The sequence below is a fragment of the Denticeps clupeoides genome, chromosome 12 (assembly GCF_900700375.1).
Source record: "Denticeps clupeoides chromosome 12, fDenClu1.1, whole genome shotgun sequence".
NCBI classification, from domain to species: domain Eukaryota; kingdom Metazoa; phylum Chordata; class Actinopteri; order Clupeiformes; family Denticipitidae; genus Denticeps; species Denticeps clupeoides.
In genome coordinates, this window is record NC_041718.1 from 15,343,385 (window position 1) to 15,361,177 (window position 17,793).

Sequence of the window (17,793 nt, forward strand, 5' to 3'; positions counted from 1 at the left end):
ATGAAATAGAGGCCAAAAAAAAGTTCTTGACCCCGCAAGTCGGGACAAATTGAGGCGTTTTGTGTGTGTGTGTGTGTGGGCGTGTCCCTCTCCGCAAACGCGGATCCGTCTCCTGCCGCAGCGGTGTCCCCCTGTCCATGTACTCCGTGGTCATATTTGCCCCGCAAAGGCCATTAATGTTCCGCTGACCAGGCGCCCGAATCCCGTGTCCGGGACCCGCGGGGCCCGAGCGCGGCCTGCGGCAGAGCCGTAGCGAGGCCTGCAGCGTCTCGCGGCGGTCGGCAGCAGCGGGCGAACGATTCTTTCGGGGGGAAGCGCTCGGCACCCGGGCAGCGAGGCCGCTCGGGTTTCCGCCCCGCCCTCCTCGCAGGCACGAGGGCCATTTATGGATTCGCACCGCGGTGATTGAGTGGGAGCTTCGCGCCGCGGCCCCGTTCCGCTGGCCGGAACGGCTCCGTCTCCCAGCCGAGCACTCGGGAATGCGGAGTGTTTGTTTGGCTCCGGAGGACGTTCGGAGCCGTGTTTGTTTTCACAAAGCGCCACCATTGCGAAGAAATACGGCGTCTGAGAAGGTCAAGTTAGTAGGAGGGGGTAGTAAATGGGAATAGAAGCGCCGTAAAGTACGCATTTCAAATCCGTACAGAACAGGAATTAAGTCGTTCACCTGATCAGACGTTTGGACCGGGATGTCATACTGCTGGATTTTTATAATTTCGTTCTTTTTTTTTTTTTTTTTTTTGTGCCAAAATGAAAACGTGTCGCTCCCTTCGCCAAGTACAGGTGAAGTTTTGATCGAATTGTCCCGCACACGACAATAACGACAGGAAGCGGACGGTCTCACATCACGTCGTTGTTTCCTGTGGTCACAACGCGCAGAAAGAAATTAAAAGAGAGAAAGTAAAAAAAAAACAACGAATGCGAAGCCGCTTCCAAAATGAATTCTCAGACAAGGGGAGGAAAGAGCGCTGCGTGCCAGAATGTGTCATAACATCCTGTTTTGAGGCTTGGCGCGGTGCTACTTTGCCTTTAGGCATTTTCACTTTTGCTCTGTGCAGGATCTGGTGCTGCCAGCGGTTTCGCCGTCTCGTCCGTTTACAACCAGCGGGGACTTTTATTCTGGAAAATATATTACAAAAGAATAATGTTGCCAGTCACCTGCGAGCGGGCGGGGTCGGCGGGGCGGGGCCTTTGGTTTGGGAAGCACCGAGTAGTTGTTTTTTTTTGCCGTCGTTCGCCAAATTGCACCGTAAAGGCATGACAGTGCGCAGCGTCTAGAGAAGGAGTGTCTCCTTTCGTCTCCTCAGCGCGGTAACCTGGTTCGCTTTCACTTGACTCCTTGCAGAAGAAGCCCGTTCCAAAAAGTGCGGCATCCTGGTCCACTGCCTGGCGGGCATCAGCCGCTCCGTCACCGTCACCGTGGCGTACCTGATGCAGAAGCTCAACCTCTCCCTCAACGACGCCTACGACTTCGTCAAGCGCAAGAAGTCCAACATCTCCCCGAACTTCAACTTCATGGGGCAGCTTCTGGACTTTGAGAGGACGCTGGGGCTCAACAGCCCGTGCGACAACCGCTCGCCCAACGACCAGCTCTTCTTCACCACGCCCACCAACCACAATGTGTTCCAGCTGGACACGCTGGAGTCCACATGAGGACCGCGGGGCCCGCTCTGAATGTCCCCTTCTGACGTCCCATCGCTGAGACGGAAGGTTCGTTCCGGCTAACGGCGAAACAAAGGTGCAAAGCCAAAGGCGGCAGGGGAGTTGAGACGGACGTTTGGACCGTTGCTGTTTCCGCGAGGTGTTGCCACCTTGTGATTTGAGATGCAGCTTCTTCTTGCCTTTTTCAGAACGGACTGTTCTTTTTTTAAACCCCCCCTCCCCGTCTTTTTATTCGAAAGGGAGGACGAAGACGCGAGAGACTGAGGACTTCTGCACAGAGCTTCATACAAAGAAAAAGGGAAACGTGCCCGTCGACGGCCGACGCCCTCGACCCCCTGACCTTGAATGGTGCCAATGTAGTGTCTGTTGGGGAACCTTACGCTTTTCTTTCTTTCTTTCTTTCTTTCTTTCTTTCTTTCTTTCTTTCTTTCTTTCTTTCTTTCTTTCGGAGGTGATGTCGCTCTACTGAATGTGGGGTCCGAGTGGTTTTTTTTTTTGTTTTTTTTTTCCGACACGAAACAAAGACAGCAGCGTTTTAAGCACATACGGCATTGAGTATGTGTACATGAATTTGTATATTTGTACACACCCGAAACGGCGCACGTGTAGGCAAAATGTCACGGAGGGGACCGCTTTCGTCCAAATCGGCGGGGATTTTAACGATTTTTTTAGATTGTATTTAAAGGACGCGGAGCAGACCAACAAACAACGTGTCCTGTTTTTGTCATTGGTGCGTGTGTTGTTTTTTTTCGTCTTTTATAGTCCCCTCCCTCCTCCCCCCAATTGTTTGTAATGACCTAATGCATTTTGCACAGTGGTGAAGCCTCTCACTTCTTGGCACTTAAAACTGGTACTCCACGGCGAGATAAAGAGACATTCAGAGAGGAAGCCAGTTCTAGGCTGTGACGCGCTCTCGCAGCTGGCCTGGCGCATGGGGCCGAACCGGCAGAGGGGGATGCACTTACTTAAAGCTTATTGTTCCCCCACTGCGTTGACGGGACCCCGTTTTTTTTTGTTTTTTTTTTTTCTCCAGTCGCCACGGCAAACCCCCACATCTTCTTTCTGCGTGCGGGGCAGTTCACCCTCAAGCCTTGGAGACTATTTTTACAATAACAGTATGGAACTTATTCTATGACCATATTAATAATAATAATAATTATTATTATACATACATATATATATATAATTTGCTATATACGAGCATGCTGTGCTCTCTAGTATCGAGCTTCGAGGTTTGGAGGGTTGTTTGCCAGTTGGACACCGAATGCTGGGAACAGTTTTTTTAACAGCTTTAGCTGCCAACGCTCCGTAGACCTGACGCGTGTGTGTCAGGCGGGCAGGCATGGCAGCATAGAGTGTGTAGCCGGAGGGGTTTCTCAACACGGAAACATACAAACGGTCCGGACGGTCACGGTGCTGGTGTTGTCAGGGGTTGCTTTAAGCTGGCCTTATATAACCTTTAAAAAAAAAAAAAAACAACAAGACTTTAAATGATCTCTAATGCTGACTGTTCAGTTTTCTTTCTATTTCACTTTAGGAAGAAGAGACATCTTTTCAAATACATGTTTTGTTTATCTGCGAGGGGAAAAAGTAATAATGAACGACTAATGGTCTTTAACAGGTCCGTAGAGGTTGTATTTGTTACTCTCTGCAATATATCGAAACGAACACCTTTTCAGCAGTATTTTTTTAAGATAACAGCCTCGGGTTTTTAAAATTCCTCTACTTTTGTACTCCAAGACCTACAGCTAGATCGCTTTGGCACTGAGGTACCTTTTCACCTGGGGTGTTCACATACATGCACCTAAGGCAGCGTCCGTGAGTTCGTCAACAACCTGACATAAACGCACACCCAAAAACACCAAAAAAAAAAAAAAAGAGTTATAAATATGTATTTTTTGTCCAAAATCAGGCAATGACAGTTCATTATTTTGAGAAACTCCATTAATGTGCTCTATGCTATTCCTGTGGCCTTTCAGTGTATACGAATATTTATATATCTTGACCAGATATGCAAAGTTATCTCCTAAATATAGCATCAAAGGTGACTATTTCTCATGCTTGAAGTGGCTTGGTTGAAGACTTGCGTCCGGTCACAATAAGGAAGCATTGACGAGAAGTCACTTGCACCCTAGGATTGAAACGTATTTCAGTACAGAGCTTTTTTTTTTTTTGGTTTTATTTAAGAGAAAAGGAGAATCCGTGATTTCAAGCTGCTTCTTTATGGGAGGAATGTTTGTGTCTCTGTATTAATGGAAAAAAAGAGAAACAGTATATGTTTTTTTTCTCTGTTTTGTATATTGCCTGAACATGGGAACGACGGTTTCTGTGAAATTTCTTGTAGCTACACCTTGGTAAGAGAGCGTGGTGTGAGAGAGAGCGAGCGAGAGAGAGAGTGTGCAAGTGTGAGAGAGAACAAGAGAGAGAGAGAACAAGAATGATGGGGGGGAAAAGAAGAAATAAGTGAATGACAAAAAAAAAAATTTTTATCTTACCTCACTGAGGAATTTTTCAGGGATTTTTTGACAATGCATCTGCATCGTGTTACAGCTTCTAAAATAAATGTCAAATAGCTGTTTTATATGTGCTGTATACGTTTTTTTTAAAGATGCAATCTATATGTGTGTATAAAACTGGGCTTGGTAACAGGGCAGTTCATTTTTTTCTGATTTATGAAGGATATAAAATTGACCCTATGTATTGTATAGTATATGGAAACCAACACAAGACATGTTTATACTGCAAATAAATATCAAATTATTTTTTTGTTTAATGTGTCTGACCTGGAGTTGTTCCTGAGACAAAGAAGAAACTTCATTTCTTTATTGTTTATTGTTTTAATGTATTAAGTAATGTGGCTCGACTAAATTATTATTAACTAAAATTGCAGCAATTTTTTCTTCTATTTAAATGTTTATTTCTTTGCAACGTCCAAGGAACCATTTACCGCATTTATCAGAGACCCTTAACCAGATACATTTTACATTTACATTTTTACATTTACAGCATTTATCAGACGCCCTTATCCAGATCTACTTACAATCAGTAGTTATGGTCCCTCCCACAATGGTAGTAAGTGGGGTTTGAAAATGTGTCTTCTGGTTCATGGGTGGGTGTCTTATCCACTAGACTACTCGCCTGCAGAAGCACCGACACCAGTACTGAGTTTTGGACCAGTACCGGGCTCACGTACTGTTACGTTTAGCTGTCCTGCAGAAACGCGAACAGGGAAAGGTGCTTATTGCTGCTCCGCTCTTGCTCGAGACGAAGGGTATGAATGATGCGGGAGACTCCCTGAGCCTCCCCTGCGATGCACACACACTTCAGTTGGCCCTAAAGAGACTTCCTGCTGAGCAAAGTGTTTCGGATGCCTCGGCAATCAGGCGTAAATGAGTCGGAATGCCTTGCTGCTGTTAAAAAAATAAGAAATAAAAAGGAGTGAATACAATAATGATGAATGATGCTTGTCTAAGACTCACGTGCCTCTTCAAATATCCAAAAATGAAATTCTGTATTTCAAATTCTCATTTGACTTTATTTTACTTTATGTACTTGAAGCCATAGGTTCTGTGTTTTCCATTTTCCAAAAACATATCCCCTCAGATCGGACCGGCCGCAGCTTTTTTGCTTCCTCTGCGAAAGAAAAAACGAAGAGGATGTACATGGACACATACGTACATGCACGCTTTCCGCCAGGTGGAGGGGGGAAAACACGAAGCCTTTGCCACCTGTGGGCCAGATGGATGCTGGCATCAGCATGTCAGGTCTGTTAGAGGCTTGGCTCATGGACATGGAAACACAATAGCTGCTTATTTATATTTAGTTCATGACGCCTGACGCGGGGCGCGGCAGGTATGAAACTCAACGTTTTGTCTTGGTGTCCATCTTCTACACAGAAATGATTCCAATCCTTTGATGATTTAAGTTGAAATGAAAGATTTTGTTGAAACAAATGACATCGGGAATTACTATCTTATAGTTAGAAGGGGGTATTTTTGGTTTGGTAGTGGCCGTTTAGGCCTCTGTATAACCAATTTTACATTTCTTTATTCTTCTTTATTATCTTACATTTCCAGAACCATTAACACATAGACACACAAAAGCGGGGCGCCATCTATTTGTTACACCATTAGAACACAACATAACCACAGCCTCGAGATCCAGACCGAGAAAGCATTAACATTAACATCTCCTGCCGAAATGGTCACACACCAACGTGATTGTTTCTTCTAACACTACCAGCTACATCTTACTGTGGTGCACAGACAAATGTCTCCGGAGATCACTTTTAATTCATGGGGCTATTTAATGTTTGGCTGCGGTTTGTTCACCCTGAGAAAAACTACAAATCCCATAATTAGAAGTAGTAGCGATGAAATTTGCAATGCAGTGCATCCGATTCTGTTCCGCCGTGATGCTTCACATTCATTTTCCACAAAGCATCAGGCAAACCATTGATGTTCCGGCTCTTCATAACCCAACTCCAAAAAATCTGTGTCGATATTTGCCCGTGGCCAGAAAGCCTAGAGATCTTTTTATCTAAAGCTCAAGTGATGAGAGTAGGTGAGACTTCCTCTACGCCCCCATCTCTCACCCCACCTTCCTGCTGCCTTGTGGTCGTCTGCCTGATACAGATGGTTTGTAGGGCATGTGATGGTGTTTGAGCAATCGGATGCGGAGTCGACATCCACTTCCTGCCCTTTTTATCCGCCCGTGGGTTTATCAGTGTCGAAACCGAGGAGGGAGGAAGAGCAAGTCAGCAAAAGGGAAGGCGTCAGTGGGTGTCAGTGAGACGAACCGCAATTTCTTCACTTCTGAGAAGCTGAGCGTAGTCATTTCAGAGCCACACTTTAGGTTTTTGGGTGGGCTGTCACACGCTAAAAATCTCAGGGGGACGGATTTTGAAAACTTCCGATTGGTTTTCAGTTTGAGTCACGGAACTGTGAAATTCAGTGAAATATGACTGATAAATAGATGCCTGGGGTCTGTGATCTAAACGACATACAGTTTTACAAATTCACACCTAAAAAAAACATGAAAGCCAGATGAGCTGCCCTTTAAATGCAATACATGGTAAAAAGTGGCCTGTAACTCACCAAGCAGGGGACCCCAGCTCTGGCTCAACCCTGACAGGGCACCTCTGGCAATGTCGGGCCGCCTCAACCCTATCTTATCAATTTATTCATGTTGCTATGGCAACAGAACAAGCTAAACACATTGAATGCTCTTGCATCATCTTTCTGGTGTAATTTTCTCAAAATCGCAAGACATGTGCCAATAAACTTAAATAATCAACAACAAAAAAAAAATAAAAAATCACCAGAAGTGTTCCTGGTTTAAGGAGGAGGGTGGGGGCCGGGGAGGGATCCTCTTTACCAATGAATAAATAAATACAAGTTGCTTTAGCGTTAATTGCGGTGTACACACATTTAGAATAAATACACTAGGAAGAGGCTTTAACCCACCCTCAACCTTAAAAAAGCAGTAGACCCAACTTTAACTTATCACGGCAGCACAGATTCACTGTGTTGTGTGCAAACCTTGCCAGGCATACAAAGTGAACGTCAACATACAAACATACGCCTGATACGATAAATCATCAGTCGGTCACACTTCTGTTACACAGATTTAATAAAGTTTGGGAAAAGATGCACGACACACCACTTGCCCATACACATACAACGAAACATATCGTGTGCATCAGAGGACAGTGTGTGGAACACGACCCGTCCCTTCTGCGCCACATTATTAGTTGCACTGATGACTCGCGGATATGTTGACTTAGTGCCTTACTCTGGTCTGCGTTTTCCCCTCACGCATGGAGCTACGCAGCAACATAGGCTGGACTTCAGCCAGACCTCCTTCTGTTCACGCAGTGTAGGTAGAGAGAACATAGGCACCGAGCTTAACAAGACACTTAAAAAGTGGTGAAATCATAATGTGAATATGGTATAATACGTTCAGCTGGTATACTGTTAGTTGAAGAATGAATGTGGGAAGTCTTAGTAATTTTAATGCAAGTTTAATGCAGTAGTATATAAGACAGTAATATATTTACATTTACAGCATTTATCAGACGCCCTTATCCAGAGCGACTTACATTCAATAGTTACAGGGACAGTCCCCCCCTGGAGCTACTTAGGGTTAAGTGTCTTGCTCAGGGACACAATGGTAGTAAGTGGGATTTGAACCTGGGTCTTCTGGTTCATAGACGAGTGTGTTACCCACAAGGCTACTACCACCCTATGTTGGCTACTACCACACCCGCTGTTTTGGCTGCTCGGCCTTCCATTTTCGTCACTCGCTCTGTTTTGACGGGCTCTTTCTGAGTGCGCTGTACATGTGACTGGGAGAGAAAGAGTGAAGAAACACTGTGGGCAGGCAAGGGCTATAAATAACATTTTCCTCTGTCTCCTCCAGACACCATGAGTGGCACCGTTCGGAACACTTTTCCATGCTTCCCTCCTCTGTTGTCTCTGGCAGGCACACTGTGGGCACCTGAGTGTTAATTGGCCGATTTGCCCGCTATTTTCGGAGGCTCAACCGCACCTGAACGGCGAATTCTGAGAGAGATTTGGGTGGCAAAAGCACGTTCTCACCTGCCGCCACCAGCTCGCAATGTTCCTCGCACATGCTGACAGTGGCGTGTCACAGCTGAGGCCCTGCTTCAGCCTGTCAGAGCCACATACTCACACGCATATCTCATTTTGGTTTCAGAAATGTGTTTCATGGTCTGGTGACGTCTATTTATAAAAGCGGTCCAATCCAAACTCACATGTTCGGTAATAATGTCCACTGCCCCAGAAATTCAGCCACACAAAACAGCTTTATTCTGATGGAGCTTGTCGGTAGAAGGCAGCTTAGTTCCAAGGTCTGTGCTAAAAGCCAAGGTGTGTGGGTGTAAATAATGGTTTAGGGGGAAAATGTGGAAAGCGAGCATGTCCTGCCCTGTCTCCCTGATGGCTCCGGGCTCATCGGGCTGTGAAATGTGTAGCATTTCGCGACAAGCATGGACACGATGAGCAGATCAACTGGGGCGGTTCTGTCATGACCCGCCTGGCTCCACATTTACTGCTTGTTACTGCATGCCCTTCTAACAAACCATCACCCCAGATGTGTGTCTTTGGCCTACTGACAAAAAAAATATTTCAGGCTCGATTAATATCGAGGGCACTATTTTCTCTATATTATCAGACTAACTAAAATACACACCTGGCCTGTTTTAATGTCATGTTCTGTACTAATCTCATGTTAATGGGTGATTAAGCCATTTGGAAAGTGTTTTCTGTTTCTTGAGGTGTGTCTTTATTTGTCTAGTTTAGTTTGGAATATCTGCCTCTGGGCATTAAGATAAACATAGCAATGGAGCATGTGTGTCTTTGCGTAATGACACCTGCCTTTAAATCATAGGCTAAAGTCCCACTGACCACATCTTGGGTCTCCCTACCTCCCCCTCCATCTCTCTTCATATACACAAATCAGCCACAACATTAAAATGGATTCTCCTGCCGCCATCAAGGTCTTTCAATAAGTAAGAACCAGGACGTTGCCCAAAGTATCACACTGCACTGACTTTCCATAGTGCATTGTGACCCCTTTCTTTCAGGAGTAGCGCTTAACAATGGGGCAATGGGGCCTGTTGCCAGTTCACAAATCCTTCCACTGACAAACATTTTGGTAGATAATAACCCTTGCGTACTGGGAACACCACACAAGACCTGCGGGTTTTGAAGATGCCTCAAGTATCTTCAATATGGACCATTTGCAATGCACAATGCAATGCAAGATGCAGAATGGACCATAGTTGTACAGATCCTTTCAAAGTTTCACTGTTTCAAACAAATCAACTTCTAAACCTGATTCTTCACTAGCTGTTAAAAAAATCCCCACACGACTGGAACCACTGTGATTTGATAATCAGTTCTCCAGGAACATTGTGTTACACCACATTCTTGGTTTTTATGATTTAAGCAATTATTAATTGAAATGCCATTCTTACACTTTCTTTTGAAAATTTAAACTGCTGCATTGTACTATTTTTGCACTATACTCTATTTGTACAACACCAAAATGCACCATATACACTATACAACTGCTTCAGTGTTGTCAAGCAGTTCCAATAATTAAAGAAGTCTCTGGTGCCTTGGAAATCCACCGGAGCAAAATAATGTTGTTTACAACCTAAAAACAATTTTCTGGATGGAACTAATGTTGTCATTTTTCATTACATTAATCACCATCAAAAGTCTCCCTGTAAAATTATTTTTCCACCCTTGGGTGGCATTTTGTGGGCATGCGGCACATTTTAAAAAGATGAGCTTTGGACCCAGTGCGCAAAAGAATTAGGCAAAAGAGCAGCCAGGGCCTTTATTAGCTTACATTCAGTTGGGCAAACAGCAGGGCAACACGTGTCCTCCCTGTTACATATTATGCTAATAGCCCTTAGTGAATTTTAAATCTCATGCTAATAAGCCTTACTTAGGTTCTAACGAATTGCAGACCTAAAATTTGCACACAGGGCAGCCTACAAGGCATGTTATGAGCATTACCTGCGAGGTCAAAAATACGAGGTTACACAACATGGCCTGATGGGACTTGCCATATTACCATAATCACAGCCCTTGCCTGCTCTCTCTCTCTCCTTTCCCCCATTCTCTGGCTGACATTAAGATCTGTGTAGCGTGGAGTGGTTATGTCTCCAGGGAACAATGAGAGCGAGGTGAAGCATGTTACGCCTCTCGCCGCCAGCACATACCTTTGGGTCAGACCATGTCTGCCACGTCTGCAGCAGCAGTGGCTTTCATTACAACAGCTGTCCAGCTCCGCACTCGGATACCCGCAGGGTCTGGCGTGCTGGTGCAGTCACTGGTGTAAAGGTGAAACAACACAGGAAGCGCAGGTGTGCTCTGACTACTAAAGGTCCGGGTGTTAGTGTTGTCCGGTGCCTTCGTGGGGAGGAGGAATTGCGGTCAGAAGCACGCCATTTACTGTCTTCTTCAAAACCTAAACCTTAAAATAGTGGGGGCTTTCCAAACTGGGCAGATGGAACCAAAGGGATTCCATCCCCTATAAAACCACCACAGGTCTAGTTTCTGGCATCAAAAACAAGTGAGATTCTACTACATGGTAATCTACTATATTGTGGTAAATGCACAATGTGGGCAGTGGTGGCCTAGCGGGGTGCAGTGGTGGCCTAGCGGTTAAGGAAGCGGCCCCGTAATCAGAAGGTTGCCGGTTTGAATCCCGATCTGTCAAGGTGCCACTGAGGTGTCACTGAGCAAAGCACCGTCCCCACACACTGCTCCCCGGGGCCCTGTCATGGCTGCCCACTGCTCACCAAGGGTGATGGGTTAAATGCAGAGGACACATTTCACTCTGTGCACCGTGTGCTGTGCTGCTGTGTATCACATGTGACAATCACTTCACTTTAAAAAACTTGTTTAGAATCTATAGCCAGTACTCAATGATGTCTTATGTTCTCTTTGAACATAAATATTACATTACATCGGGCCGTATGTGCACATAGCATATTTGCCAGCAGCATATCATGAGTGAGGCTGGCTTTCTAATAAACTAATTAGCAAAAGCTACAAGGGATCTCAGATCATCTGAAAAGGACACAAACTCTCCTGAAAGCCTCCCCTGAGCTGTGAATTGATTGCATGATTCTTATGCCAATTTGCACATGCACATGAACTTTGACCTGCTGGCAGTCACCTAATGGTCAACAAAACGATCCTGAAACAGAGAGAGGGAAAGTTGTATCGTCAGGAAATGTAACGATGACACCCTCGCACAGCCTCGCTCTGAATAATTACCTACTATCAAATGGCACTTCCTCCCTCAGCGGCCATGACGTGAAATCAAAGAAGACGGCGAAGCCACAATGACGTGGCAACTCTGCTGAGTGACACGCCTGCAGCTTGACTCCTAGCATAGCTGGGGTGTGCGACTAGCCACTCCTCATTAAGGCCTCGACCTTTTGAGAATGCAAGCTTCCTGTCTAGCGTTTAGCATAATGGAAGACAAACAGTCAGCTCTTGCAAAAGCTAAACCAATAATCCCTCCCGGTGGATATCGGCTTTTATAGCTGTCGTTGTGGATACACCATGAGAACAGATGAAACTTCTCCAGTTTAATATCCTCTGTCCAGATTTGGTCATCTTAAGTGGTGGTTTAGAAGAATGCAGGGATACTCGAAAGATTCCTTGCCTTAGATGCAGGCCTATGACGCAACATAATCCAAATATATAGGAAAGGGTTCATCAACATTAGTTCAAATTCAAGAGCACGTAGCTGACTATAGGAGGAAACTAGTGTGGCAAAGCATTTTTTTTTTAATCGAGTCAGTTTTTTTGTTCATTGGAAAATGGAAGCAAATAACTGGATGGATGCAAACAACTGCTACCTCACAGACATAGAATGTCAGCAAAGACCTGAGTAACTGGGAGTCAAGGGATATCCCAAAAACTGAACAAATCACTGAAAACATGAAGTATATATAAGAACTAATACTTGCCCATAAGGACGTGGTATATACGTAAGCAGGTTCAGTTCACATTGAAAAATCAAATATTTATACTAGCTCACTCAAACAAAAAAATTCATATAAAACAACTTATAGCTATCTTTTATGGCGTAATCACCAGAGGAATAAAAAAATGAACAGTGTTTAGAGCGGAACTGAAGTTAACCTTTTATTGCATTGTTATGGACTTTGGTTTGGTTGGTTCTGTTTGCTTGTGGTTTAAACTTTGCCCTTGCTGAACTGAAGCTGAACTGAAATCACGTGGTCAACATCAGACTATTGTCGTCTGACACGGAAAACTCACAAATGCAAATCGCCGTATGCGGTGTTTGTTCATGAGAAGAAAATGTTTTTTGTCGATTCGTGCTACTGTCTGTCACTGATGCCCGAATCTCCCTCCAGTTTTCCACGTTATGACAAACACTGTAATCAAATCAGTGTGACTGTTTCAGGATGAGGATCCATATTCCGTAATCGGATTGCGTTGACGGCGTTGCGCTTTTGAGTAATGGTGAGCTGGGAGGCGAACGGTAGCTGCCACTGTCCGTCTCTGTTCTTTGTGACTGCATTGTATGGAGTGATAACCCTGTATCCCACTCACGCACGCACACACACTTGTTGTCTCTGGGTCTCAGTGTGAGGCAGCCTGTGTCCCTGTGGACTCTTTTTTTGGATGGAAAAAGCGCGGTGTGGCGATGCTGCATGGCTGATAAGGCTGCATGCATGCATCCGGAGGGCAGTTAAAGAGTAACAGGTGATTAGAGAGGTGCCGTGTGGACAGGGCCCGGTTTTAAAACAAACACACACACACACACACACTTGCTGACATCCACACCTATGCGCTCACAAGCTGATGTCTACATGCAGAATTACACGCGCCCGCTGGTGCTCCCTCAAATCACTCAAGCTCATTCTTACATGCAAATTAGTGTGAGTTTATATGCCAACACACACTCACATGCACACACACACACCGTTGGACAGGTGAAATGTAGGGCTGGTTTAATGTCCGGCTGATAGACCTCAGAAGCAGCAGCTGTGCATACGTGCGGGCCTGATATCACTTGGCAAACATCAGACTGGAGATTCTGTTGACCGTTCCTGTCGGCCGAGTTGTTTTATCTTCAGGCCAATAACGGTGCAACAATGAGCCAAAGTTTGACTTGCATCTGTCACGTACACGGCCATGATGTAAATACTCTCGGGGTTATTATTCATATGGGTTTAATCACAGGCTACCCTAAAGGAGGTGAGAGTGAACATGCATACAGGCTAATGACAGTTGATATCACACCAAGGAAAGACTTTTTTCGAGGAGCACTTTAGTACCTGGGGGTCCAACAAATGACAACAGGTGTATGTCAGGTTCACTACTTGAAGCCTCTTATCTTGTGAATCAATTAATTTCCCCAGGCACCGGACTCTAATCTCCAATTTATGATCGTAGCCTGCTGCCCGGGACTACAGATTACAGCAGGGATCAGTGAAGGCCAACAGACTCGCATACATGCCAGAGTGAGTAGCCAAAAATCAACTCAGTGTTCCACCCCGTAGTAGTTTTCTGCCATATCTATTTTTGTTTATGTCCATAGGTGACATAAATAAGTGCCACTCACTCACTATCCATAACCACGTATTCTTAAGCAGGATCGTGACTGGGATATTGGGTAGGGTGGGGGCTCGCCGCGGCGGGGTGCCAGCCATTCACATCTATGGCCAATTTAGTCACCATTTTATCAAGTGTGCAAGAGGTGAGGCTGTTGAAACTGACCAGACTTAGGAAGTAAGGGGCATGACAGCTGTCAATCATCCTTATGGGCAGTTCCCTTGCATAAAGTTTCTCTATAGAACATTATTGAAAGATTTCTTTATTTTAGAAAAAAATTGTCAATGAAAAAGCACCAATACACAAAAAATTTGTAACCAGTGGTACAGATACTGGGACAGACTTAGCGAACATTAACGCTATGTCTTCTATAACATCAGGAAATGTCACGTGCTACTCTTTACCTCTCCTAATTACAAGTGGAAGGAAACATATCCATCCTCTTTCATATCAGAGTTTGAAAGAACAAGTACAAAACGTTAACATATTTATGCTAATGGATCTGTCTCGAGGGACACAAAGTGTCCTCTGCTTCCAAATGGGCTGATCTGATGCGGCGCAGTGGTCCTTTTACCACGAGGAAGGCCTGTGTACGTGAAACATGTGTTACTTGCATAAGATCAGTTCGATATTCAGGGCTCTGTCTTGTGATAAATGCAGGTTTATCACAAAGCATCCATTTCACCTAGAAAAGACTAATCTAGACTGAGCTGTCTTTCATAATGGCAAGTCTTTTGTTAATTCTGTTTTATTATTCTTTCAAGGCAGCCATGCTTTCTTTCTCTTTCCTTTCAGTGAATAATATATATATATATTCTTTTGTAGTAATGTTTGTTCTTCCTCATCTTGTAGTTTAATAATCACAGAAGACTATAAAAAACTACTATATAAAAACTACTGTTTAAAAATGCTTATTTGCCTGATGTGCTGACAGCACTAATTGAGGTCCTCACTGTGCAGATGTTACAGAGCAGCAGCTCAGATCATGTCATTCTCATCATGTGAACTCCCAGTATGTGGACTGTGGGGTCAAGCGGTTCAAAATGTGCCAATAGGATCGTCTGTATCTCGCGAGAAAAGGACCTGGTCATTTTACGTGGCTCGTATCCCTCGGTCTGCTGTGTGTGTTGACAGCAGCGGCCCTCCAAAAAGGATTTGATATTAAAGTCGCGGTAGTTAGCCTTTGCTCGGCCTCATATTTGCCAGCGAAAAATGACATCACTTGCTCCAGTTAATCATCAACGCAGCCTGGCGAGGGGCTTTAAAGGAAAACTACTGACATTAGTCTAGGATATTTGCCAAGCGCTATCAGGTCCGCGGCAGTCGAGGCGACCATTGAGAGAACTGTCCTGCTGTTATTGGCCCTAAAACAAACCATTTCGCTGGGAAACGTGGCACCGCATGTGAAGGAGTTTAAACCGATTCGCCTCATTTTGAGGCATGTTTTGCGTGTTCTTTTTCAACACTGCCCGCCTCATTTGATGAGCGATGGGCTCAAACGGACTCACATTAGCCTCATTTAACATCACTGAGTGCTGTGGACGAATGGGAGAGCGTGAGCGGGAGAGCTTTTGTGATCCACGGTCCAGCTCTCTGGGGATTGGATTAGTAGAGGTTAGAGTTGGAGCATTTTTTCCTGTCACCGGTCTGGAATTACCAGTGTTATGTGGTATATGTGTCTATGAATGCCGCGTTAAGACATTATGGGGAAAGAGCCAGGCAGATGTTTAATATTAATGAATAATATTTCCCCCAGATAGTGTCTATCCCCCAGATAGAGTCCAGAGGGAGGATTGAAGGATGAAGGATGCCAAGGGTGCAGAAAAAAGGAACCGAGTTTATTTGTACAAAGGACAGGGGAATAAACAAGGAGAACTCATCCACTACGTCAAGCCCTGAAAACTGGGGAAGGGATCTTTTTTTTTTTTTCTGTCCTCGGTCTGTGAAGGGTGAATGTCTGTCTCACTGTCCAAACCCGTCCTGTGCCGTTTCCACGTGCCTCCACACACTCCTGGATGACAGTCAGTAAGACCACCTCACAGCACGTATCAGTATGTCGAGGGACACACACACACAGGACACGCAGGACACACAGGACATGCAGGACACCTCAGAATTTGTGTTGGATATTCGCTCTGTAGACACCACGTCACATGGGGCTCATACAGCGGATAAGACAGAACGAGCCGCATTAGTGAATTATATGTTTCCTTTTGAATTGTTCTTCAGCATTTGCTTTGGCTTTAAGTATATTCTTTTTTAAGTATATTAAGTTTGATTTAGCATAGCTCTTCCAGATTTATTTGTTCAAACAGACATTTTTATGGCAGAGGTGACACTATATGACAGATATGTCATAGAATTTCACCTTATTTCTCAGTTTACGGTAAAAAGGTCAGGTGACCAGCCATTGCCTTCTGTTTTTTTTCTTTTCCCATTGCATTGTGGAAGGTAAATTCCTCATTTACTTTGTCTTTGATGTTCCTATTGTCCAACCCCAAAAAGTTCAGTATTCTCTTTAGGAACCATGGAACCAGAATCATGGGTATTCACTGTGGCCTGTCATCTAACACTTCTCCACTTTTCACCATGTGGATGGCATTCTGATATTCACACCAGCCCCACTTTGCAGCATAATAAATTCATAAGCACTACTTGTGAATTTTAATTGGGGCCACAAATAATCACACTTCCATCATCACACTGCTCAGTTCATTCTTTATAGCCTTTGGTCGTCGGAACATGGTTCTTTTAATGAGTCCTTTTTTCTGAATGCTATTTAAAGCTCCTTGTGAGAACCCTTCAAAGGCCTGTTGTTATTTTTTTGCATATGGCGGCGGCATCATTGCAGACGTGTATTTCTCAGAGTACGCTTTGAATCAGGAGGAAGGAAACAAAGGTCATCTTCCTGCTTGCCTCAGCAGAAGTTCTGTCCACAAGTCTTGTCACCACAAGGGACAAAGGGCACACATCACTTCCTGTTTACCCTCAGCACAACCCCTTACATCTGCTGCACTTTGGTTTGATGAGTTTTCATGAGAAAGCCCCTGCTCTGTTTACTGTTAGTTCGTATCTAGTTATGGCGATAACTCGTTTGAGAATGAAGTTCAGCATATTTCAGAGACTTATAATTCGCTTTGACAGCTAATAGTGTCAACTGATGGCATCAGTGCAGAGCGGGGACCTGTTCCACTCACGTGAAGAAACAACTGCAGACCGGTTTCTGGAAACTACACAATCCCACAGTTGTGTGCCTCTGGTGTGTTAGAAGGAGCTTTTATCGCAACTAGAGGTCTCCACAGTCAGCCCACAGTCAGCTAAATGACAGGGATGCTTTTCTGGTAGTGAATTGCATCTCACACAGGTTGTGTTTGCAGGAGCCCTGTGACAGAACCAAAATGAAACAACTGAACATTCTGAACATCTGTACTTTCTTGTCAAGTTTCAATGCATTTGAGTTTTTGACAGCCGATAATTAGCCTGTTTCGTCACATTGCCCGTCATACAGACGTCAAGACAATGTCAACCTGATATATTGTCATATTCATGACAATAGGAACTTAAAAGAAAAGATACATGAAAAATTGATCTTCCACAATGCCACATACCTTGCTACTGTAATCAGTGTAATAAAGTGAAAATATATTTAAAGTGATACATAAAAAGGCCTAAGTACACTGGAATACATTATTGTCATAGGCTGTCATATACTGGGTATCACCATACCCACAATCCTAAGGGACCAGCTAAAGTAGACAGAAGTGGACCATCACATCGCCGCATGGATCCTGAACAACCTCACTAACTGATGGACAGGGTGGTCTGCAGTACTGGAGCCCCGCAGGGTACAGAGAGCTGACCTGGGACTTTGTGGACTGGTGCCAGCAGAACTACCTCCAGCTGGTGGTAGAATTCTGCAGGCATTTCCACAGGCCTCTTCTGAACATCTCAGGTATGGACACCGAGGCTGTGGAGAGCTACAGGTACCTTGGTTTTTATT

General features: G+C 44.6%; 1 protein-coding gene across 1 annotated transcript in view; it reads left to right on the forward strand.

Moving 5' to 3' along the window:
* The window catches only part of dusp7 (dual specificity phosphatase 7), a 6,790-nt gene extending 2,358 nt beyond the window's left edge, over window positions 1-4,432 (forward strand). The window contains exon 3 of the mRNA XM_028999227.1: window positions 1,343-4,432. Coding sequence (XP_028855060.1) covers window positions 1,343-1,650 — 308 coding nt within the window. The 3' untranslated portion in view covers window positions 1,651-4,432. The remainder of the gene's footprint in view (window positions 1-1,342) is intronic.
* Window positions 4,433-17,793: the final 13,361 nt, after the last annotated feature.